General features: G+C 32.6%; 2 protein-coding genes across 8 annotated transcripts in view; both read right to left on the reverse strand.

Moving 5' to 3' along the window:
- Window positions 1-3,391: 3,391 nt before the first annotated feature.
- Window positions 3,392-24,607, reverse strand: part of LOC113401342 (poly(rC)-binding protein 3) — a 188,868-nt gene continuing 167,652 nt past the window's right edge. For 2 of the 7 annotated variants that reach the window (XM_064215377.1, XM_026641212.2), the window contains 11 exons: window positions 24,019-24,230; window positions 21,779-21,835; window positions 21,429-21,545; window positions 20,506-20,658; window positions 19,755-19,862; window positions 19,450-19,569; window positions 15,089-15,190; window positions 13,599-13,692; window positions 12,979-13,103; window positions 12,638-12,792; window positions 3,392-8,145 (listed from right to left, as the gene is read on the reverse strand). In XM_064215377.1, the coding sequence (XP_064071447.1) occupies window positions 8,061-8,145; window positions 12,638-12,792; window positions 12,979-13,103; window positions 13,599-13,692; window positions 15,089-15,190; window positions 19,450-19,569; window positions 19,755-19,862; window positions 20,506-20,658; window positions 21,429-21,545; window positions 21,779-21,835; window positions 24,019-24,099 (1,197 nt within the window). In that variant the 5' untranslated portion in view covers window positions 24,100-24,230 and the 3' untranslated portion in view covers window positions 3,392-8,060. Of the gene's footprint in view, window positions 8,146-12,637; window positions 12,793-12,978; window positions 13,104-13,598; window positions 13,693-15,088; window positions 15,191-19,449; window positions 19,570-19,754; window positions 19,863-20,505; window positions 20,659-21,428; window positions 21,546-21,778; window positions 21,836-24,018; window positions 24,231-24,419; window positions 24,598-24,607 lie in introns of those variants that run through there. The other 5 variants (XM_064215378.1, XM_064215379.1, XM_064215380.1 and 2 more) reach the window with 5 other exon arrangements.
- LOC135193357 (uncharacterized) lies at window positions 8,554-11,442 on the reverse strand (the record flags this gene model as incomplete). The annotated part of the gene is made up of 1 exon (XM_064215309.1): window positions 8,554-11,442. A coding segment is annotated over one exon (456 nt), but the record flags the coding sequence as incomplete, so codon positions are not given.

Genomic DNA, 24,607 nt, shown 5'->3' on the forward strand with positions numbered 1-24,607 from the left:
ATTCATATGTTGTTTACATAATCATACACGCGTAAGTACATATGCCGAGAAAAATAGTTTTTTAAATCACAAGAATTTTCTGCCGCAGACTTTTTTGTAGAATTATTTAAGACGGACCAGGTTACCATACATTGTATTAAAAAAATATGATAGCTCGGCTAATATGCACGATATACAACTAATTTTTACTCTATAGTGCTCAGGAAGAATGCAGCTGCCGATGAAAATTATTTTAGACTTGGTTCATTTGTACCAGAAATTACCCCGTACATACAACGAAACAAATTTTATCTCTTTGGAATATTAGTATATGTACATAGTACTGATTACGCGAAACTAACTTATCGTCGAGACCAAAAGGTAAAAAAGAAGGCATAGCCAGAGAAAACTCTAGTATTTTAAAGTTGGTTTGGTCCTGAAATTTAACCAATCCCAGAAATCCCACCTGGGGTTCAATTAATTATTACATAATTTCGAAGAATATGATCTAAATATATTTTATAGTGTCTAAATTACTTTTATTCTTTAGAACGTATTTACTAAAACACATTATTCAAAATTTTGAGCATGACTAGGATTTTGATATTTTCATAAAACATATTTATTTTTAATTATAAAAGGAAGAAAGACAGGCAAATGGACCCCCTGATGATGGTATCTATAGAAATTAGCACGGAAATATATGAAATATAAGTTATATATTCCTTACTCCATAAAAATTAACCAATTCTATAACATATAAGTACTTATACTACGAGAATATAATACTCCTACGTAGATATTTTAACATCATTTATTATTGAATACTAAAAACCCATAAGGGTGCCAAGGTAATCCTTACTACTTGTGTTTATACTATGCTTAACGATGTTTCTATCAAAATTAACGATGTTGTTGTGATGCTACATTATATTGTTTAAAATTAAATAAGAATGGTAGTTTGTAACAGTTTTATTGGGGTCTATATTATTATTGCTTCAATACTAGTGATTGTTGTAAAAAGTTATGTTTTAGTAGGTAGTATAATAGTAGTCATCAAAATAATGTTAATGTGGAATAAATAGAAAATAATATACTATTAGTCAAAGGCGATAATAATGGTATCCACTTTTCAAGCGGGTATTGTTGTGCAGGATGTTGACTCTTAGTCAACGATGAATTTTGGTGGCAATCAAAATTTGAATAATTGTAATGTTTGTATTGAGAAGAATTTGTATTGAAAACAAGTTATATTACATTTAGGTTCCTTTGTAGTTCTTACTCATATATTTTATAAAAAAATGTTAAACGAATTAAAAAGCATTGTAACATTGTATACCTATTACCTACATAATAATGAAAAAATTAAAAATGTTGTTCGAATAAGTATATCATTTCATATGTCATGGTCTTATAGAACCTACCACGTAGGTAATCATAATTCCATCTATTCTACTTCAAAGTCTTATAAGTAAAGTCGAAATTATAAATTAAGGCAAAGGTCGTATCGGCTACCTTACACTATATTGAAATGTCATAGGACAAAGACGAAAATATGTATTGTGTTTTGCTATTAAACAGTAGCGAATTAAAACTAAACCAACGTACTATCACAGGATTTTTCAAATTGTCATATTTTTATAACCTTATTTTACTTTAAAAATTAAAGAAACAATTCTTCAGCAAAAATAGGTTTGTAACCCAAAAAATTAAATAAGTAAGAAAATGTTCAAAGAATCGGCACCTACCTGCTCTCAGGTATAATCAAAATTCGGGAGATCTCACCTCAGTTTTTATGATTTTTTCGTCTGATTTCTCAGATAATCAGAATGTGGCATTTTTAATGCCGTAGACTTCTCGTCTATGAATAATTTTAATTAATTTTTCATGTTACATGCGACCCTAATATTAGATTATAAAATACCTGTAAATTACTTGTAACTACTTCGAGACTAAAAAAATGTTTTCAATCTTCAAAGCTGTACCTATCTTTTGTTGATGATCCCTTGTAAGTCTAAATAGGAGGAGATGAAAAAGATAATCCGTTATAAAAATCGGTACCTACAAAAAAAAATCTAAGATAGTTTATGGATTGTATGAAATATAATTTATTTACTTTGTCAAGTTAATATAGTAAATAGCATTCTTGAAACCAAAATCTATCACATATTCAATCTTTTATATTAACAGGATATTAGTATATTTTAATATAATCAGGACGCATGCTAAGTAAAGTTGACGAGAAGTGTCTATTTCTAATCTATATTATATCACACGATCACTGGCATTTTATCGCGTTATCGCGAACCTTTCCTGAAGATTTTTTGAGATAAATCTCATACATAAAGTTTTCCTCGAAACGCGAAGCGAAAGCATCTCATGTTGGAGAACGTGAATCAGGAAAATATTGAAATCAGTATTAATTAACACTCATTTAAATAAAAATATACTTAATAATTTTTTTTTTTTTTTAAATTAAAACCGTAATCAGTCGTTTCTTTATATAAAATATAATCCACATAAACCTTATATCAATGAGACTAGAAAACTTATGGATATTTTGTAAAATGGTATGTTTACCGTCAAATAAAAAAAATATGTCTATCGTTAGAATCTATCTGAAGAGACAACTATTTCAAGAACATTTCTTTTTCTTTTGACTAAATATGGTACGGTACCAACTTACTTTGTTTTTTTTTTCATCTAACATTGACAATAAAAAAAAATTGAAACGTAACTACTATATTTCTCGAGTTTTATAACTGGTAAACCAAAGATACATGATTTAGGTTGTCCAATGGTCGATGACTCAATTTTAAGATGTAAATCGCGATGTTTCTATTTATTAACCAGGGGATTTGCCAATTGTATTGTATCAAAAAAAAAAAAGATCCTATAGTCGACCAAGGTTCATAACAATAGTTTTTGTTTTACTTGTTTAAGATTATATGCCACCAAACGAGAAATTCCTTCAACATAATGATCATTAAGCGCTTAAAAAATACACTCAGGAAACAAAAATTCCGGTTCACTACTGGTACAAGATACATAATAAAACTCATGCGTACTCATGGTACAAGCTCATGCTGTGGTACCTGTATATTTGTGGTTTCCCCTTGCTTTCAAACTTGGTCAACCTTTGGTTTGTACCAGGGTTTGTTTACATCTGGACCCTTGGCTGGTCAAGATAGAATACATTCCAGTATTTCAGAATATATTTGAAACATTAAAACATTATAACTTGGTGGATATCAACAACAGCACACACCGATTTTTAGGCTCAAAAAGATCATCGGTCAACAAAACTTAATGAATTAATAAAAAAAACCATTCTAATTGTAGGTGGCTCAATACTAAATAATTACCAAAATACTATAACTATGATAAAATAAGGATTCGTCAATAAAAGAGATTTATTTTATTTACACACTTTATTGAATAAACATAATGAAAACAAACATTAATTATATCGAAACTAACCATAATGACAGTATACTGTAACCGTACGTACAACATTTATATTAACATTAATCAATTCAATTCACAAAACGATTAGATATGTTGACAATTACATTGATATTTGAAAGATATGACAAGTGAAAATCTAACTGTTCGATCTACGTGTCACCTATCTATAGTACCACTAAAGATTTGCAAAAACATAAATGATTAAGTACCTACATTAACTGAAGGCTCTGTCTTTTGAACAAACATTGAGGGTAGAACAGAATCAAGTTAAGTAACTAGTATAAGTAGTCAAAAATATATTACAATACTCTTATATTATTTTTTCATAAACATACAAAAAAAAATTATGTATGAGCCATACAAGGATAATAAAACATTTCTTTTTCATTATGTAAAATAATTAATTAAGTAATTATTGCTTTATCAATTAAAATAATTAAAAAATAATGACACTTATAAATATAGACAGAACCTTTCAGGGCCCATTTAATTGCATCACTATAAATTGTAATACATCAATTATTTTAGAATTTGAACACCACATATAATATAGATCAATATATTACAAAAATGGGTGTGATATTTATTTGCAAAGAAGTTTTTGGAGAGATGATCATCGAGATAGCCACAATGTTGATCAAAAAGGTTATAATTAAATAATTTAAATGCTTATAAAAATTGTAAAAGAGATTGACAGATATTTTGTTATTAGTTATTGTTCTGATATAGATCTTAACTATACTCAGTCAAAGTACGAATGACTTTATTGCTAAACGAATTAAAAAATGGCTCAGCCCACTCTAGACTCGTCAAACATTCGTATACCACGTCAATTATGCTTTTTAAAATTATACAATTTAATTAATTATTCTTATTTCACAAAGACAAGATAAGATTCTAAGTACATTTCTTAAATATTCTCAAAATTTTACAACAGATAAAGATAAGCTTTAGAATTATTTGTATAGTGATTTTAAACTCGTTTGTGAAGTAAACTTATATCGACTAAAATTATTATTATTTACCCTGGTATTCTACAATATCATAAATCGAGATTTGCAACTCCAAATTGAAGTGTGTGTTTGAAGAATTAAGCGAATATTTATATTGAGTTGAATATTGTATAAGCACAACAAACTACACAACCCTTTTTACCCAATCATCGGAAACCTTTAGAGATTTCAAAATTACTTTCATCATATTTTACGTGGCAACATTACAATTTTTCTTTCAAAACTTCGCAGTCTAAGAGGAATGAATGCGTTTCATACCAATTTTTAAAAACTTTTCAAGTGATATTAATTTCATCTTGTACTAATAGTCACAAATTCTTAAGAGGGAGTTTCCAAAAAGGTGCAATAACAATAAAAAATTCAGGTGCTAACACGAATAAAAATTTACTATTACATTTAGTAAATATTTGCTAAAATTGATTTTAATTACACTATTTTACAGCGCAGTTGACCCTGTCTATAAAAGGCTAATAATTAAGTCATACATATCGAAACGAAGCAAATATAAAAAGAAATAAGAAGGCACGAAATTTTATGATTTTTTTAAAACATATTGCGTATAATTTTTCAACAAAAACATGCAAATAATTTTTTAAACAGAGATTTTAATAAAATAACTAATAGATTTTTTATCCTTTGGCTGGATTATTGGGGGGTACATTTAAAAATGTAAATATTATGCGTACCCTAAAATATTAATTCACGACACTGATCTGTATAATAAACATTAGAAGTGTTCATTACGCATATTTAATAATTTATATAAAGAGACAAAGTAGACATAGACATGGATGTTGTCTTCTTGTTTTCCTAGTGGAAATTCTTGCACACATCCGAAGACGACGGACATTTTAGCGTCGCATTAAATATTTAAGCTACAATTAAATTCCAACAAAACTAACACGATTACTTCAGATCTAGCTTATATAAACATTTAAATAATTGAGCAAATCAAAATAACAGTAACAATAATACCTAAGATAATACGATTACAATATTGGATGTTTTCAAAGTATTGCAAATTATTTATATACTCGAAAATAGTACATAAGTAATATTTTTAAATGTCATTGTACTAAATGTATAATTCAACAACACCAATAGACTAATAAATACTTCTTTATCAGAAAGTATCTGCGTTACAATTGCCATTAATAGCATGCCACGTAAATAATAAATCGCCGCTCATCGAATTACATTAGCGACGTCCTACGTTCTGTGACCACGTGACCTCGCTACGAAGCGCCCTCTAGAACTATTCACATGCCCTCCGACACCTCTTCAGTTTAAAATGACGTAGCATGCAGCACAAAAGTGCTTCTTCAATCGTACATCACAGCTATAGAATTACCTTTCTCTCTCTAGTAACTCTTAACGTCACCGAGTTATTTGTATAGATTATAATCTACTATACCTGCGTGTTACTTAAAGTTAAGAAGCTCTATACATTGTCTTATTTGTATATATTTTTTATATAAATAATTGAGTTTATTATTTTTATTGCTAAGATAAAATACTTTAAGTGAGAGCACGCAAACATATTTTTATATTTTTCATCGACATACACAAGTATAGTTAAATAAAATACAGTATAAAATAAAAAATAACCAATCCAAACAATAATTTTGACTAGAATTTATTAAATAACGTTTTGTCTTTTTTCATCAGACCAATTTGACTAGTACTAAAAATATTATTAATTGTAATTATAATAATTTTAAGAACGTCACAAACACAAAATAAGTAAAATCATTGTATATAGATATTTGGCACTAAAGTTCAAAAATTCACAATTAAATACTGGAAGGGAAGACATAAGGGATACGTTAGGGATATGTTTGAAGATTCTTTATCCTAACTGTGAAAGTGGTCTTACTCTAGGGTGCAAAATAATGTTATTGGTGGTTTAAATTAACGTGTTTCAATTTTTAAGATACCCAATAGTTTCGAATATTGAGTGTTACTTTTTATATATTAACTTTGACTGTTTATTATTGGCATTGTTGCATGTATTTTGGCACAAAATATTTCATAAAATGTGGCACTATTTCTTTCTAAAAGATCAAAAATACTTTACTGGAAAGCATCTTAATACACTGGTCCTATACTTACCTTAGTCTAGTTAAACCTAACTTTTTTTTTCATTTTTCTTTTTTATGTATCTTACCACAGACTATCTAAAATCTCAATCTAAGACTAAATATCATGAGCAGTCTGGAGAGGGTAATAAAGTAATCGAAATAAACTGTTCTTAACTCACTAAATTGTAACTACATTCAGAATAATTTAGCAATAAATCCACAACATTCATAATGTTAAACAAATTCAACAATCTTTGGCTTTGATCCCTGGACCAATATTATTTATTCGACTTAAAACGCTGTTGCCGATGTACACGAGGTGTTTATGTTAGAATTCTTCAAATGTTAAATAAATTAGAAGACTATCACATTTAGTAACACTATTTTACATCTAACGTCTTTTTTTGTGATAATAGACGATATTTTAAAATATAATATACTGAATGTTTCAGTTCGCCACCGTTTCTCTGTTAATGTAAGTTTCTTAAAGGATTTGATCCCATCGGTTTCGTAAAGCCACATCGCGTTCGCACGACGGACCTTGTAAAACTTACAAACTGGCTATTAATGACAATTTTGTACGAGTAGAATATATCAAAAATCGCAAGAAAAAACAATTTATCATAATGTCAAGAGCGTCCGAACTTTCTTTCAATTGAAATGACTTCCGAAACAACCGGTCGCACCTCCAAACAAAAATGTTTCTCGGTGCAGTTCAAGTAATCAATAACATACGATTTTTGGAACAAAATTGCCATTAAACGCAAGAATGTAAGAGTGCTTACTGTAACACCTAATTTTCCAGGTAATTACGATTATGTTATTTACAAATATTGTCTTTAACCCTCTCACTCTGTTCGCTAGTCTAACGCTAAGCTACGTCAGCAGATCCGAGGTCGATTGTAACGCATCTACATCTAATGTACGCCGACGCTCGATTAAATAATTTCGAACATTTGTTTATTTCCGATCAGTCCTCTACCGATCATAAATAATGAAAGATCCAACCGAATATAGAATTATTTGACCGCTTAAATCCGTAGTAAATTCGATCAGCTTAGTCACTCCCGACGTCGGAAATCTTATTCCCTGAACAGTGAACAAAGGCAAAAAATTATAGATTTCTATTATGCGCTCCTCATATTTATCGTCGTGCACTGTTCACGGACCGAATAAATATTCAAAATTTCAGTCCTTTAATTAGTTTTCATCATTCGAGTGCCGAACTACCACTCTCGACAATCGATCACACGACCGACGGGTGAACTCCAATCAATCAAACATTGGAGAATAAATATAAGAATATCTAAAATACTTATAAACTCGTAACAAATGTAAACATACATTCAGCTCTTCGCCGATCGCTTTCCCTCTCGTTTCCCGATCGTTTGGTCGATATGTTTTTATTTTATTTGAAGAAGTACATCGGAGCCAGATTCCCGTATTGCGGTTGGATGTAGTAGCGGTCGGTGTTGTAGAACTTGGTTGCAATGCTGGAAGTCTGGCCACGGAGCCCCATTCAATGGATCGGCGCCTTGACGATGTGGTTGGGCGCGATGTAGTGGTAGCCGGGCAGCGGCAGCCCCGCCGTCTCCATCGTGATCCTGCAACGGAGGGAGCGGCTCAGTCTCGCGCTTACACGTCGGGCGCATTCCATTACTGTTACGGTAAATTGGATTTGGAAACAATGAGGAATTTCGTCGGTACGATTAGTCGACGACGGGCGTCTCGTCCGTATATGTGGAAAAACTAGGAGAAAAATTAAAATGTAGGGAAAGAAACATCTTACCAGGATATTGGATGATCCAGTGAGCTGTAGGATGAAGGTACACGTTGGACCGAATGTCAGCTTTCAGGTATCACAGGAATATTAAGTGTCTGAGTAGACAGGGAAGTGGCGTGGGTCTTGAGGAAGCTTTGTATTTCAGACCGTAATAAAATATTTATCTGTACCTGACACGAAAACACATTAGACAAATACCGGTATGGCATGGGGAAAGGAAAACGACACATTTTGTTATGATTTTATTAAGTAAGTTCTTAACACTTTTTCTTAACAATACTAGCGAATAATACGATTCCTGAAAAGAAAATGTCTATTATCTTATAGTTAACATGATTTTAAATTACGAATAAAATTATATTGACAGGCAAATAATCTGCTTTCCACCTGGAACTATATCTAACTTTAAAACATTCGAATTGGACCTCGATTTTATGTTCGCCCTAACTAACGAGATATTGTAAAGGTAAAACGTAGTTTATTATTATCCTCATCATTATCTACTTTCAGATTCTAAACTAACTCTCCTTTACGATGTGAAGTACAAAACATTCCATTCTACAATAACTAACCTAACTTCTTAACCGATGACAAGTTTTCACAAGTTACTTTTATAAAATACTATTATTGCTGTGAAAGAGAAATATTAAACGTACAATATAATGAAAGTGGTTTGATACATAAATGAAACATAAACCGATAATATTTCGTTATATTGATAAAACTTCAGCAGTTAGCCGTCATCCTCGTACATTTTAACCTTATTATCGACAATCTAAGTTAATTAAAAAAATATACAGAGTTAAAACTCATCTATCGCCATCAAACTATACTTCAGTTTAATCAATGCAGGATTAATATACAAAACTATTAAAGTTTTTCGTTAATCATCTGATTTTGGTACCAGCGATTCGGAACATAAAGGACTTACGAACAAATAACTTCCAGTTTTGAAGTATGGTTTGATGTCTTCGCTAGACACCCTGTATTTGTATTACGTTAGACTTCTATACAATCGTTTAAACGCGAAGCACTCTGTATACCTACAGCCTTTAAGCTTCTACGTATTTCTACTATTGTCACATTCCTAGTTATCGTTAGATGACTATTGCTTTGAGTGTAATTTAAATAAATAGATTTAAAAATTATTTACGTAGCATCGATTCAAAATATTTGTCAAAATAAAAGCGATTTAACAAATGTAAAATTTGGAATTTTCGTCACAAGTTATTGAAAAATTATTTTAAGACATAAAATATGAAAATAGATTTTATAAAAATTAATATTACATTCGTTTATACTAATATAAACCAGGGCTTATAAGTAATAAATATGCAAAAAAATCTACAAAGTTAAACCGTCAGATTGAAAAGTAATAATGGTGGGTGACACTGCCCTTCAAACAAACAATACAAAAAAAAAAAAAAAGCGATAATGGCCATGAAAAATAAGAGAGAACGACGGGACGAATACTATAATTTCAGTAGAACGAATCTAAAGATTAGATCTAACCTAAATTCTATTTTTAAATGACTACCGACGGTATAAAAATATTAGCTATGCTATCATTTTTATACATAACTCTAAAACGCGTCGTTAAATTTCACTAGTTGTCTCGATTTTGGTTCTCTTTCGTTTTTATAAGGAAAAACAGAGACAGCGAATGTACCACGTGAACTCAAACAGCAGTCGCTTGTAATGTATACGGCTGGATTGTGATCTTGGGTTGATGGAATAGGGAGTTCAGAACCAGTTTCATTATTTACTAAATATTTCGTTTAAAAACAGAAATAACGATTATTTAAAGTTTCAAACATTTCATTAACGGCAGAAATACATTGTCTTTTTATGCGCGTGCGGTTGAACGTGCAATTTGAAGAACTACAACATGGATGCACTATTATGATACAAATCCAACGTCTAATCGTAAGTGCCAATTTGAAGTCAATATATTTTTTCACCTCCATTTGACCTACACTACAAGACAATCATTAAAAACGATACAAGCTCATTATACTGACATGACTGTTCATGTTAATAAATATTATCTTTTGATAGAAATGTATTGACGCAATTCGTAGAAAAGTTAAACAATATTTATTATCATTAGTGAAACGTTATATTTTGAATAAATTGAATCAATGAAAATCAGTTTGTATCGCGAATAAGCTAAGAATCGTTAATAGTTCTTTGTGTGCAACTGGTGACGAGTTATACTACGACGGGTTGTCTTCGAATGTTTCCCCGTTACTACTTTTCAACCTGTGTATACTTTAAGTAGACGTAACAGTCTTTTAAAATTTTACACCGACAACGAGATTCACAGTGCGTCACACATAAACAGCGACGTAATTAACTCACACTCCTACAAACGTGACCCACTACGAACTCGCTTTAAATAATACATTTCTAAAACATATAAAGTATATTTCATCGATTACGACATACGACATTATACGACAGTCACGGATGAGCGATTCGAGCCTTAGACGAAATCGTTCTTAAAACAAAAAAAACGGGACCGACTACGAAGAAAGCGCGCCCGGAGACTTTCTCGAATCGATATCGATATTCTTTGGACGAGCGATGTCAACCCCAGAACGGGAGAGGGATACGAGGAAAAGAAATCGATCCGGCGGGAGCCATAGCGACATCGAGGCGCCTAGTAGGGGCTGTATTTATTGCGCTCCTTGGAGGTCTTGGAGGGCGGCTCGTCGTCGGCGCGGCGCGCGAAGGACTTGTGCGAGCGGTGCACGCCCGTGGTCTGCACGGGCGGCGCCGCGCCCGCCAGCAGGTCCGACAGCCCGCCCAGCGCCGACAGCGAGCTCAGCGCGCCCAGCGCGCCGCTCTTGCTGAGCAGCTGCGCGAGCGGGATGGCGGACGCCAGCGGGCTCGAGCCGCTGCCGCCCGCGCCCGACGCGCTACCCTCCAGATTCGCCTTCTGTAGCTCCACACTGCGGGGGCGGGACAGGACTCTTGTAAAGGGCCAGGCGACAACCTGAGACGTCTCGATGCCGGCGGACCGGGCGCGACCGACTACTGACCGGAGGGGTCCGATATGACCGAGTACGGGTGCGAGTACGATGTACGATGTGGACGTATTAATGCGTACACTAAATTATTCCTACAAGCGAAAGTCCTAAAATTACACAGTCCCTAAATGTATAATTTTAGTTAGAACATTGAATGTTAATAATAATTAATATTATAATTAAACATTAGTATTTCATAGGTTTAATTACGTTCTAAAAATATAAATTAAACTTTAATATACCAAATTATCTATTTAAATATTAGTATATACAAACAATTTATTACGTAATCACAAAAAAATCCCGTAATAGCTTAAATTTACGGTTAATCATCACCGAGTGTTAGAATTTAAGGCATATGATTCATGGAATGTTGATAAATAGAATGAAGCTCGGTTTTTAAAAGTCCATGTACAATGGTCCCTAACTAATAGTTAAACGAATTTTTGCGAAAGATGAAATGTCCGGTAACTTCCAATGCGTCTGTGTATACGTACACATTTCGTTTAATACTAGTTTATAATTCATATTTTCCAAATACGAAATATTTATGCGCCTGCGCGGTTTTTTTTCACTGTATATTCACTTTACTCATATACATATTTATAAAAGAAAAACATTTAAATGCACTGTCATAGTTTCACGGGTGAATAATTTTTGTATTGTAATATACTTATCGAAGCGATATTTAAATCCTGTATCCGTAATAATTTTGAAATAGTTTCTCCTTCGGCTTAAATTTCAAAGTACATTGGAATTAAATTCAGAATACTTCCGAATTAGGGAAAATGTATTCGTATCGTATTCGTTATAGTATTATTAATACAAATACACTTGATGTAGTTCGTTACAAAATGAAACGTCAAATAAAGTTATGGAACTGATTACGAGCACACATTGGTCAGTTAAATAACCCTTAGTTTAAACGGAGATTATATTACATTGCGTTGTTCGGAAATCTGCTTTCAAAAATTATCGAATTGATAACACTATCAAATAGAAAAACTGCCGATTAAAGTACTTCGGAAACCAAGCGTTAATTTTTAATTTGTACTATGGTTGCGCATATCCGAAGTGTAACGTTCAAATTAATTCGGTCATCGAAACGCCTCAATAATAGGTAGAGACAAATCAAAGGAATGTCAGGGGATGACAAATAAACTGTTGCTTAAAGGTGGGCTAGGCATAACGTTTTGGACGAATGGGTTACAATTTGTTCGTGGGGCATAAGTAGGGATATTTTAGAGGATTCGTTAGTTTAAATAATATTAAAAGACTTGCCTCATATTGATGAGATACTGGGCCAGAGCAACGGAGTCAGGGTTGCCGGAGATCGTGATGGTGCGGTCGGTGCTCCCACCCTCGCGCTCCTCACAATTCGATATCCGGATCATTGCGCCTGAGATTTGGCGAATTTCTGCGATTTTGGTGCCACCCTAAAATGTACGCATCATATTTACCTGTACTATTATACACCAACAAAAAAAAAATTAGTAGAAATATCGGCATTCTTTACATTACCTTCAAAACACAACAGCGCTTAATAAAAATAACCATTTAACAAAGATGATTATTTACGAATAAAAATGATCTCTATTACAAGGCGAGAGAGTGCGACCGACCTTGCCAATGATGCAGCCGATGAGCTCGTTGGGCACCGTCATCTCGTGCGACTGCTGGTTGGTGGCGGGCGTGTTGCGCGTCTGGTTGGACGTGCGCAGCTGCGAGCCGGCCAGCGCCGCCAGCGCTGCGGGCACACTCGGTTACAGAACTGGCGACTGATCGTACTGTGACTTTTGTTATGATACGCGTTATTTTCGTTTACATTATTCAAGTATGATTTCCATAATGAGTGAATGACACGAATCTCACTATTATAATAAAGACAACACGACAGACAAACAGCTATCTGAATAGTTAGTAGCATATAGCACAAGTTTGGGGATCCCGAGTGAGATCTTGGCTTGACAAAAGTTAGTGCAATATAGGTGTTGTGAACGTTAAAAGCTACCGCAAATCGTTGCGTACTACCACTTTTTAGAATAAGATAGTGAGGATCTTCATCTTACGCCAATTTTGGGATTGAGATGTGGGTTCATCGCTTTGAAGTTGAGCCAAACTGAGCCCACGCAAAAGCACAAAAAGAGTACATTACCGCCTGCGAAATTTAAGAATCAGTCGGAGTCAGTTTTTGCGAGACCGAAGGACTGATCTTCCCTCCAATTGAGCTTATAGTATTTACCTGCTGGATTAAGACCGCCAGTATTCGCTGGTCCGAGACCTCCAAGTCCGAGAGCAGCTAATCCTGCTAACGGTGACTTAGCTAGCCCACCCATCTGAAAAATAATAAATTATAAGTTTATCTTGTTGAACGATTGAGCAATAGATACAATATAATGTTTTCAAGCTCCAGCTGCTTGTTTTCATCTCCGTTGATATGATGAGGATGGGATCGCTGGAAAGGGTTGCCTGGGTAAAAAATAGTTTTAAGAGTAATAAATATTGTTCCAAAGAAAATTCGCATTTACTCTGCAAGTTTGATTTATGTAATAAAGTAGAAAAACACATTTTTGTTTTCTCGAACGATTCATATTAAAATTTAATTTATTCTAAGTGAAAAAACAGGCAATGCGAATTCTCTTTGCTCGAAAGTCCACCACGTTGTGAGTTTCGAGTGGTGCTGCCCGTGAAAAAATGCATTGCCAAAATTGGGAGGAGGATAAGTTCATTTTGAATTCTAGAACTGAACAAATAGTGTCATGTATAACATGCACTTCACGGCGGTTAATCATTGAATTATAACGTATTACAAAAATAAAATCGGTCAAGGCGTGGTAAAGGCTAAGTAAGGACAGGTGCACATATAGGAACGTTGAAAAAATCATTTGCGCCATCTTAATGCAAGTGAATGTTTAAAACTTAAAGCTCGTCTCGGCGATGCCAGAAAACAAACAGATAAAGCTTGATTTATTACGAATAGTATCTACGAATATATTTTCTACATAATGATTGAATGAACAATTGTGCTGAAAAAAATGGTAGGATAACTACTATTACGACTGTTAAACATTACACACTAACAATAGGGGCCAGGTTAACGTGCATCATTTTGAAGCCAGGAATTGGATATCATGTACTTCCTAGCAAAGCATAGGGTATCAGCGCAAAATAAATTAATAAATGAGACCATTCCACACCATTGGGACATCTACTTCATTCGCATTTAGTTATTAACTACTACGGGGATAACGGAAAGACATCTAAGCCAACTTGGGGATATGGGGCAGCACCAATCACATAAATTCACTCCTTATCCCACTCAACCTCATAGAGAAATGGCATATCGCCAGTTGTCCGTATGCTTGACGTGTTAAATAATCAGGTATATACAGTTCTATTAAGATTATTTTTAAAGATGAATAATTTACGAGAATTTAATGATTTTGAAAGTGAACATTAACTTTTAATCATTAAAAATATATATTATTTTTTTAAACCAACAATATTATTATTTTCAATATAAATAAGTTTTAAAATTTTCAAATTAAATGGTTTTTATTATTCGCCAATGTTTTTTTCTCCTTTTATAAAATTAACCAAAATTACAACGATATCAATTCTTCTGACGAGTATCCCGCCCCGCGATCACAGTAAAGAGAGCATAGAGATCGGAAGAGTCAAGAAGTGGTAAGGGTTATCGGGGCTCTATGAGGTCGGGCGGCGGTCACTCACAAGGTGGTGTTCGTGCAGCGGCGGCAGCAGGTGCGCGGGAGGCAGCGCGCCCACCAGGGGCGGCTTCATCTCCAGCACGGGGAACACGGGCGCGCACACCGCCTGCCACACCACACCCGTCACATACCCACACTACCACACACGTCCTAACATGTCTTAACCTGGGCTAAACCTGGGCTAGCTCTCGATAATAACTTCTGATGTCTTGCTAGATATATTATTTTGTATTGTTGGTTTCTTGCACGTTTGAATTTTTACTAAATAGTTTATACAAGAGCAAGAGTAATTTATGGAGACAATCATAACGAAAGAATAGTTTCGATCGAAAGGAGGTTCAAAAATCCGCGACATGAAAAGTAAATTAAATTACAAACCAAATTTCCTATTCAATTTTTTCAAGTTCATAAAAATTAGTAGGCTGGCGTACTAATTTTAGAGACAGAGAATACTGGTACTCTAAACACATTTTTAAAAAACTTTTTTTTTGACTTTACTCTCTGAGCGTTTCAAAATAGTCTTTCACTTTGGGGACAATTCCACACTTTACCCTTGTAAATATGAAGGCATTATACTTACAAAGAAAGTATTATGCTTTCATTGTACCTTTTTCTTTTTAATAATCTTAAAAATCTTGAATCTTAAATTAAACAACCATTAAAAATCTTTCACTCTCTGGCTTATGCTGACACCTTAAAATTCATAGAAGGTGATGAACATTATTTTTTTTTAAATTCAAATCAGTATCCAATCACAATCCAGTTCAAAAGCCTTGTAGGATTCTCACCATACAGCTCCAATAGGTGGTTAGAGTTAAGCGTCATCAATTTGCAGTTGCATTTGATGAAATGTAAAATTTTCTATTATGAAAAATACTTCAAGATCGGATTATTTGTTAAACCATTATGTACTTGAAAACGTATGAGTCAAGATGTTAAAACATAATAATATAGAATTAGGTAGCCCTGACTGTATTTGCTTGGCAAAATCCCGCAACAATGAAACAGGCAGCGAGTAAACGAGAGCAGTGAAAAAGTAATATAAATATATAATAATTATTCTTAATTTAAAAAATGAAACGAAAACATATAATTTTTCTTAACCCTTAACGAGTTTACTTAGTTTTTAAACAAATCAAAGAATCCGTAACCGAACTAAGAGACCTGTGCAGTCAGACCGTGACGGCCTTACACTCACGGTTATCATTAGTTACATATTTACCTACAAAGATTTGCTTTGATACAGAATAATAAAAAAATATTATATAATTAAATAAACTCTTATGCTTTGTAATGTGTGCATGTGTGTGTAAAAGTAATATTGTTTATATATGTATGTATAGTCATTCTAGGAATGAATATATAAAGTATACATTTTTATAATTAGGTCTGAATAGTCAAAAGTTTTCCGCTTCAGTATACGACGTAATTTAAATGAGTTCCCAATTACCACCTTGCCCTCCAGTCGCTGTTCTTTTGAACCTTCTCTCGTATTTTAACCACTCGTTTATTTATGGGTTCTAACACATTTACGTTAATTAGGAAATTCCATCATTGTCTTCGCTGAAATTACGATGCGAGACACTAAATATGATACTTACGACCTCTTTCATAATTTAATAAAGTGTGAATACTCAGTTTACATATCTACTCTGTACTAATTTATATATCTGTGGTGGTGGATTTTTTTAATGAATGTTTGACTAAATATTTAATTATAAAAGGTGTTTATTATGTTTTTTTAAAAACGTTTGTCCTGTTTGTAATTAAGTTTTACAAGGATATGAAATAATAAATTGTTAAAACAGTTTCGAACCAGCCAATATTATTTGTTAGTTATTCCTTTTCGTGAACTATTTTCAATTCATCATTAATTTAATTTTTCTTATTTTCAAGATTTACATACCTCGAGGGAAACAAAAACGCATGTGCCTTATGGATTAAAGTGCTTGAGTTTTTTTATGTGGTATCGTGGTTGCTTTACGAGCATATGGCTCACCTGATAAAAAATGACTACCACCACCCTTGGACATCTGCAACACCCGAAGGCACGCAAGTTCGTTGCCGGTCATTAAGAAAGGAGTAGGCAATTTTTTTTAATGTTCTCAAGTGGGAAAAACCGCCAGCGAAAGCTGGTTGAAAATGCCTTAAAAATCGCGTTATTGTAGATTTCCGGATATCGAGGTGATGTGGATGCTATTTGGAATTGTGATAGCTACACTAGGAGCAATAAATAAGCTTATAACGATACGCGTATTCCTTTTTTATTTACCGTCTAAAAATTTACTAGTCTCAACGGCAGTTTACCTACATTGCGATTAAAATACAAAAATCTTTTTCATTAATATGCATCGATACCACAAAATTGTCATTTGTCTTTTGGAGACTGAGCTTTATAAATGAAGAGAACTGCCTTTGGCTTTTTAATATTTTACTGCTTTGAAAGTTAATAACCATTTTATATTAAACAGATTTTACATAAAGAAATATATATATTGTACACATACATGACCATACCACGGTCAATTTTTAAAAACTCCCACGTTTAGTAAATTAGGTTATTTTTTCCAAAATGTGTTGTCAATACTATCCTGTTAATCTATGCAAAATAGACTAACAGTAACTTGATTCTTGACAATTCATATAGGTATCTATATGGTATAAGAATTATATTGCTTGATGTTTAAACTTTTTCGTGGAAGACGCTAGTAGCTCTTAGCTATAGAGGCTCAAAATAAATTATTACCAGCTAACATAGATAAAGATTTAAATTATTTGCAAAATAAAACAATATTTTTCATTCAAATAATGATTGTCTTTAGTCCTCCATTAAACGTAATTATTTTTTTAAACGATATGCAAAAAAGTCTGATTGATACTGATACTGAAACGGTCCTACTTAACAAGAAAAACGGACGTTCTCAATTCAACCGTATTTTTCCCTACACGTTTCTAGTGAACACGTTTAAATTTCAACGAAAAATATTTATATTAGGGGTAAAGAAACTGTGGAAAACTACGAAATTAAACTTTTGTTTTTTCTTAAAGGCGCACAGAGGCGCAGACGCGGCGCTATTTTGGGGAACATTACAATGGCTGTACATATGTATATAATTAAATGTATATAATTAAATGCTTATTTAAAAATTCCACGGGGTGTCAAATAATTTAATATACTTAGTTAAAAGTTTGAAATAATAGGTATATTTACTGAAATATTTATAAATAATTAGTTGTTTTTGGAGTAAGTGGAGTGCCAAAGCAAGTCATACGAGACGAGTATTTTTATAAATACGTAATATATTCCGTATTTAGATATATTTTCCTTTAGCTTTTGCTGGTACAGACTACAATAATCACTGGTAAGGATTTATATATATACAGGGTTATTGGTAATTCGACGTATTCCCGTTAGGAGGTGATAGGGGTGATTATTTGCGATAATTTTAACCATGGTGGTTTTTTTCGGTTGCTTTGAAATAAATTCCTAGTTTTTATACATTTTCGGAAAGCTAAGTAAACGATTATGTTTTTTAAATAATCTGCAGAACAAGTTTTATAATGTTTTTTTTTTGTTTTTCAGGCATATTTGAGGGAAAAAAAATTAAAAATATATTTAAATAATATCGTTTTGTCTCGCATTTTTAAATTTGGACCGATAATTTTTGTTTTAATATTGAAAAATATCCAGTGTTTAATCGTTTTTATAAATCAAAATAAAAAAATACATTTTAATTGATACTTTTTTTTAATAAGTTTTTGAAGTTGCAATTTTGACTTATTTTGAAAAAATCTAAAAAACGTGATAACTCAAAAATGGTTCACTTTTGCATGATTCATATGGGGGTTAAAATTATCGCAAATAATCACCCCTATCACCTCCTAACGGGAATACGTCGAATTACCAATAACCCTGTATTTTATTTTCACTAGAAAACTGTTTAATACAAAAAATATATTATAGATTTATGTCTATTGGTATTTCATTATACATACATAGATGTGAAAATAAAAACTTTTCAAATATTTTACATAAAATTTTGAAATGAGTGTATATCTCTTTCGTAGTACCAATCTTAAAATTATGTAATCCTTCTGAAAACCACATAATAATATAAAGTAACATCCTGTAAATGTGGGCCCAGTGGGGTTCTCCCTTTTAAGAAGGATTGGAGCTCATTTCACCTCACTGCACATGTGATCAATTTTCGTACAATACGTGCAGGTTTCGTCGTGATTTTTTCCTTCACCTCCGAGCACGAGATGTATAAACACTAAGTGGTTCTTGCCGAATTGGTATCCACGATTTAATAATGTTGCCATCTCGTATATAATCATAATTTTTTATAAATGAATTCAACTTACATCTTGCGCCGGTACGGCGTAATTTCCCTGTATTGTGTAGGCTTGTCCGCCAGCTAGTATGACAGGTCCTGCGACATTTGGCTTTGGTCTGTATGGAATTGTTGCACCTTTTGGTGGACTCTGAATAGAAAAACAACTTATATTAATTTATTTAGGTTAGATTACATTGTGTAGACGAATATATGCATCGGTAGCATTTGCTAAATAGGAATTTTCAGAAACCATTAAGTTATACTTCATATAAGTAAATGTATAGTCAGCAGGAGTGGGACTAGTATTTATATATTACATATATTTGAACTCACCTCGAGCATAACACAGCAAATGTGATAAATGCACTGCGTTATAGCATCGCATGTGCCACTGATTGTCACCGCTCTCTCAGTTGAGTTTGGAAGCATCTCACTTGCAACCTTTAATAAAATAAAGTTTTGTCTTTAATATAGTAGTTAAAAAGAGATATAAATATTACATTTTTGTAATATATCATAAAGTTTAATACAGACTGTAATAAGTAATTTTATATCGTGACACTTAACCACTGAATCGGAATGTACTATTCGACTAGATTGAACTAGTAAGAGTATAGTGCTTTTAAAAATTTATATATTTAAAATATATCAATCACAAGTAAAGTTATATCAATCACAAGATTTTATTATTTTTGGACATAAAATTCAATAATATAATATTTCTTAGTATTTTTAACTTAGTGTCAATTAATTAGATAGAAAAAAATGTGCAAAGGTTACATTTATAAAAAAAATTAGTTCTAAACTAAACTAGTTTAGTTCAGTTTACAACACTTTATACTCATTATTACTTAAAGGGTGAAAAATGTCAAACTCAATTCGTAGCAAATTTCACCAAAATCGATTAAGTTAATCTGTATGAAAATGTGGCAGACAGACAGTTGCTTTCGCATTTATAATATAGCATGTCTTGTCGGTATCTCGGGAAGTCGTCTGGGTGTGGGTTTATGTCAACAGTACAAATTCATAGGAGCGGCCCCGAGCCAAGAAGTTGGCAGCGCGCAAGCGAGCGGAAGGGCGGTACCTGTATGTTGGCGCCCGTGACGTCACGGATCTCCTTGATCTTGGAGCCGCCCTTGCCGATGAGCGAGCCGCACTGCGACGCGGGCACGATGAGCCGCAGCGTGATGGGCGCGCGCGAGCCGCCGCCGCCGCCCTCGTTGAACTGTGAGCACCACTGCAACGTGTACGGGCTCTCAGCGGGCGGAGCAACCGATACGGCGAGGATTGCATGGGCGATACAGAGGATATCGCTCGTTCAGACTTTGACTTTAACTATTGAACTTTTCTAATAATAATCAAAACTTAATTTCTAACCCAGAACTGATAGAAGAATCGACCAAAATTATAATTATTTGCCATAATTATAAAGTTTCCTTTAAAAAGTTTTTATTTTAAGTCTAAATTACCACATACAATTCTATTTGTTTATTATTGACGTAAGATACTGAGAAAATATTATCATATTAATTCAATCAATCAACTAATTACTACTTAATTATGTTTTCATTTATTGAGAATGATTGATAATTTTTTGTAATAGTAAGTTGTAGTTGTGGTATTGTATAAGCAAACATTTTATTTTTTTTCGAAAAAACCATTCATATGCATAAGAACAGTGCATGAAAGAAATATAATTAAAATTGGTAATAGGTTATTATATAAAATTGTTATTATAATTTATTGTGATTAATAGTCGTTGATTATGATTTAATATTATCTTTATATAACTTTGAATATTATCAATAAATCAATATCCTTTATATCTAATTTTCCTTTATAATGTAATTGTTTATTATATATTTATTATACAAATAAATGTTCATAAAAAATGTTATAGTAGTAGTTTACATGATGACTATTCTATACTATTTGATAATATACATTAAGAGTTCATTCCGTTCATTGTTTTACACATTTATAATATTAAAACATTTATATACAAACCTCTTCAAACTTCTTGCAGATGAGTGTGAAAGCTTTGAATATAGCACTCGTGTTGCCAGTGACTGTAACAATTCGCTCTGGACATGATCCATCTGATATATTGATTTTAGCTCCAGACTGAAAAAAAGATGCAACAAAATCATTACCAAACTATATTTTTTAATTTTGTTTAAAAATGCCTTGTTATTAAATTAAATCCGGACGTTTATATTGAGTTAATTATAAAAGTAATATTTATAGGCAGTTAAAAAGGTCATTTAGTTTAAATATATTTTTTAATTTTAATTAAAATCATATCAAATGTTTAAAATCAAAAATAGTTAAATATTGAAAGTATTTGTTTTGCTCACCTCTTCTCTGAATCTTTTAACAATTTCGCCTTTTTTTCCAATGATGCTGCCAACCTCCTATATGATAATAAAAAAAAAAATAGTTATAAAATATGACATTATATTTCGCTTAAACAACTATAAATTTAGATATTCAGTTATTAATGCAGTTAGCATTGGCAAGTATTGTGCAACAAGCTCACGCATAATTAATGCAACTGCACGAAGATTTATATCATACAAAAGATTTCCTGTCTGGTATCCATTAATAGATGCAGCATAGCAATTCTTTACAGCAATAATAGTATCAGGGATGCACAATGACAGTTTTAGAGTGTCGGCGACGTAACTCCGGTTTGTTCCTGGCAGCAACGCTAGTTGACTTCTGTAGTATGTGAACAATGCACATGCGTCAGTCTAGCCTCTCAAGTAATACATCTTAAAAGACGCAAATAGAAGTGGGATTGATGGCGAAAGTATTTATCAGTTCAAAGAACTTTACACTTAAACATTATGCAGTTTATTCAAGCTAAATTATTATACATTTTAATGCAAGTGTGTGGAGTTGTAATGTAAAATAGGCAATAAGACTTGCTACTAAATATAAACTGTATGCATGCAATTTAAGTGAATCACGATTTTAATTTAAAAACTAAACAGACATGAAAGAGAAGAAATAAGAAGAAAGGGCTCTGAATGGTGAATATCACTTACATTATTTCAATTAGAAAAAGATACAAATCGACATGTTTGATGAACAGGGAGAGTGCCAATAGCTGGCATGATGCCAGGTATACTTTATATTGGATTACAGCCAATTAAAACTGGATACTAGACATATCACATAGGTAGACGTTCACATCAATACATTTCACGGCTGAGACACATTTAAGTATTTAATTAGAAACTATTCAGCTACGGTTTATGAGCACAATAAAAATATTTCCTTGAAGTGTTTTGTAGTTTTCTACTTTTAATTATATCCATTTATATTGCAAATGCTTATTTATAAATTCACATTTTAAATTATTTCACAAAGGAATTAATTTCCTTTGTCAACCACAAAGGAATTTTCATATCATATTGATGGTTCATTACAATAAACAAATATTAATTTGTCTTTTTTTTATATGAAATTTTGCAAACAAAATGAAACATATTTCTTAAGAGATATATATAAGTGACTACAATAATGTGATCTTCCTTTGTCTTTTATGCGATGTTAAAGTTATTAATAAAACAATCAACATCCACTATAAAATATTATTTGTAATTTTTTAATTCCATTAAAAAAGACACATTTATATTTAAATAAAATCAAATACTTTAAAATAAATACTCATATAATACATGAATATTTGATAGAAATCAATTTGTTGGTAATTTTAATAGGATCAAAATAAGGTGCCATAATTTTATGAGTCACTTCCTTTGGTTTTGGATTTTAATTAATAGGCATTAGCATATTGATAAGCATGTTTGATGGATATAATCATATTATTTTTGAATGGATACATATATTGTTTATAATCAAATGCTAAATGAATGAAGAACCATCTCAGATTAATTGCTCTTGTTTGAATTAATGTTAACTAACTCGGTTAAGGTTATTTGCATTGACTTGTAATTGTACAATTGATATAAACACTTTCTAAACAATTATTGGAAAGTAAAAGCATGTAGTAGTATACTTTTACAGTTATGTAATAATAGGAACAGCTTAACTATTAAAGTAAGATAATTTCTTTAAATAGCTACAAAAACCTATTCTAAGCAAGCAAGGTAATATATAAAGAGGATATTGTGTTAGGCATCCATACAAGTGCCTGTTTTCTAACAGGATTTAAATATCAATGTCATGTAAGATTAACATACTTTAGAGTCATACAACTCATTTAAAAGACAATTATTATTATTGTATTTATATTATTTTTTATTAATGTAATGTTCAATTATAAAATATTTTCTTATATTAATGTTTTCTTTATTTATTTTAAAGCACAAAAAATTGTTTAAAATGATTATTATATGACTTCCATTGTGTGGTAAGCATACTATATTTTATTGGAAGGAAGTAAAACTATTATACATCACTTAAGATTGAATATAAGTTAAAAGACTAATCTATAAAAAGCCTCATGTTATTATAAAGATAAGGGAATATAGAAGAAGGTAAAGTGCACACTTTCACAGAAAATGCAAATAGAATTTAAGTGAAAACACCCAGTATTTGTTATTATGTTTAGTGCAAACATTCTTACCTTCCCCTGCATAATCAATCTGATAGTGAGGGTAACTTTGGAGTCTTCTTCATGGAGAGTGGGGGCTTTCTCCAGATCCATGCTGGAGGAGGTGTCCGTTGTATCTCGCGGAATTTTGGCTGCGTACAGGGCTACGTGTGGGCAGGGGACACTCCACTCAATCTAATGGCTGGGACTCTGGGGCTCTTGGCACGCACTGCAGGCAGGGTAAGCTGGAAAACAGGCGCACATCTCATAAGGAATATCCAAAGGTTTCGAGCGCTAAAGGTTCGGGGCATAGGAAATACTCCTCGTTTTGAAGCGAAGCTAAATACCGAAGTATTTATTTACAGTGATTATCTGTGGCAAGCGCAACGGAATGAGGGCGGCTAATGAGGATCTAGACGCTATTATAAACTAACTTGTCCTAAGTCCGACCGGATTTTGCGGCTGTAATACGAGTCGGCTCGCTCTGGTCCGCGGGACCGTTACTTGAACTCGGATACTGGTTCGCAACTCGCAACATAACCTCAGCGTCGCGCCTCATGGCTAGCCGACCGGGTTATCGATCCCGCAAATTCTAAACAAATCTTGACGACACTGACTTCGC

The sequence above is a fragment of the Vanessa tameamea genome, chromosome 7 (assembly GCF_037043105.1).
Source record: "Vanessa tameamea isolate UH-Manoa-2023 chromosome 7, ilVanTame1 primary haplotype, whole genome shotgun sequence".
Classification (NCBI taxonomy): Eukaryota; Metazoa; Arthropoda; class Insecta; order Lepidoptera; family Nymphalidae; genus Vanessa; species Vanessa tameamea.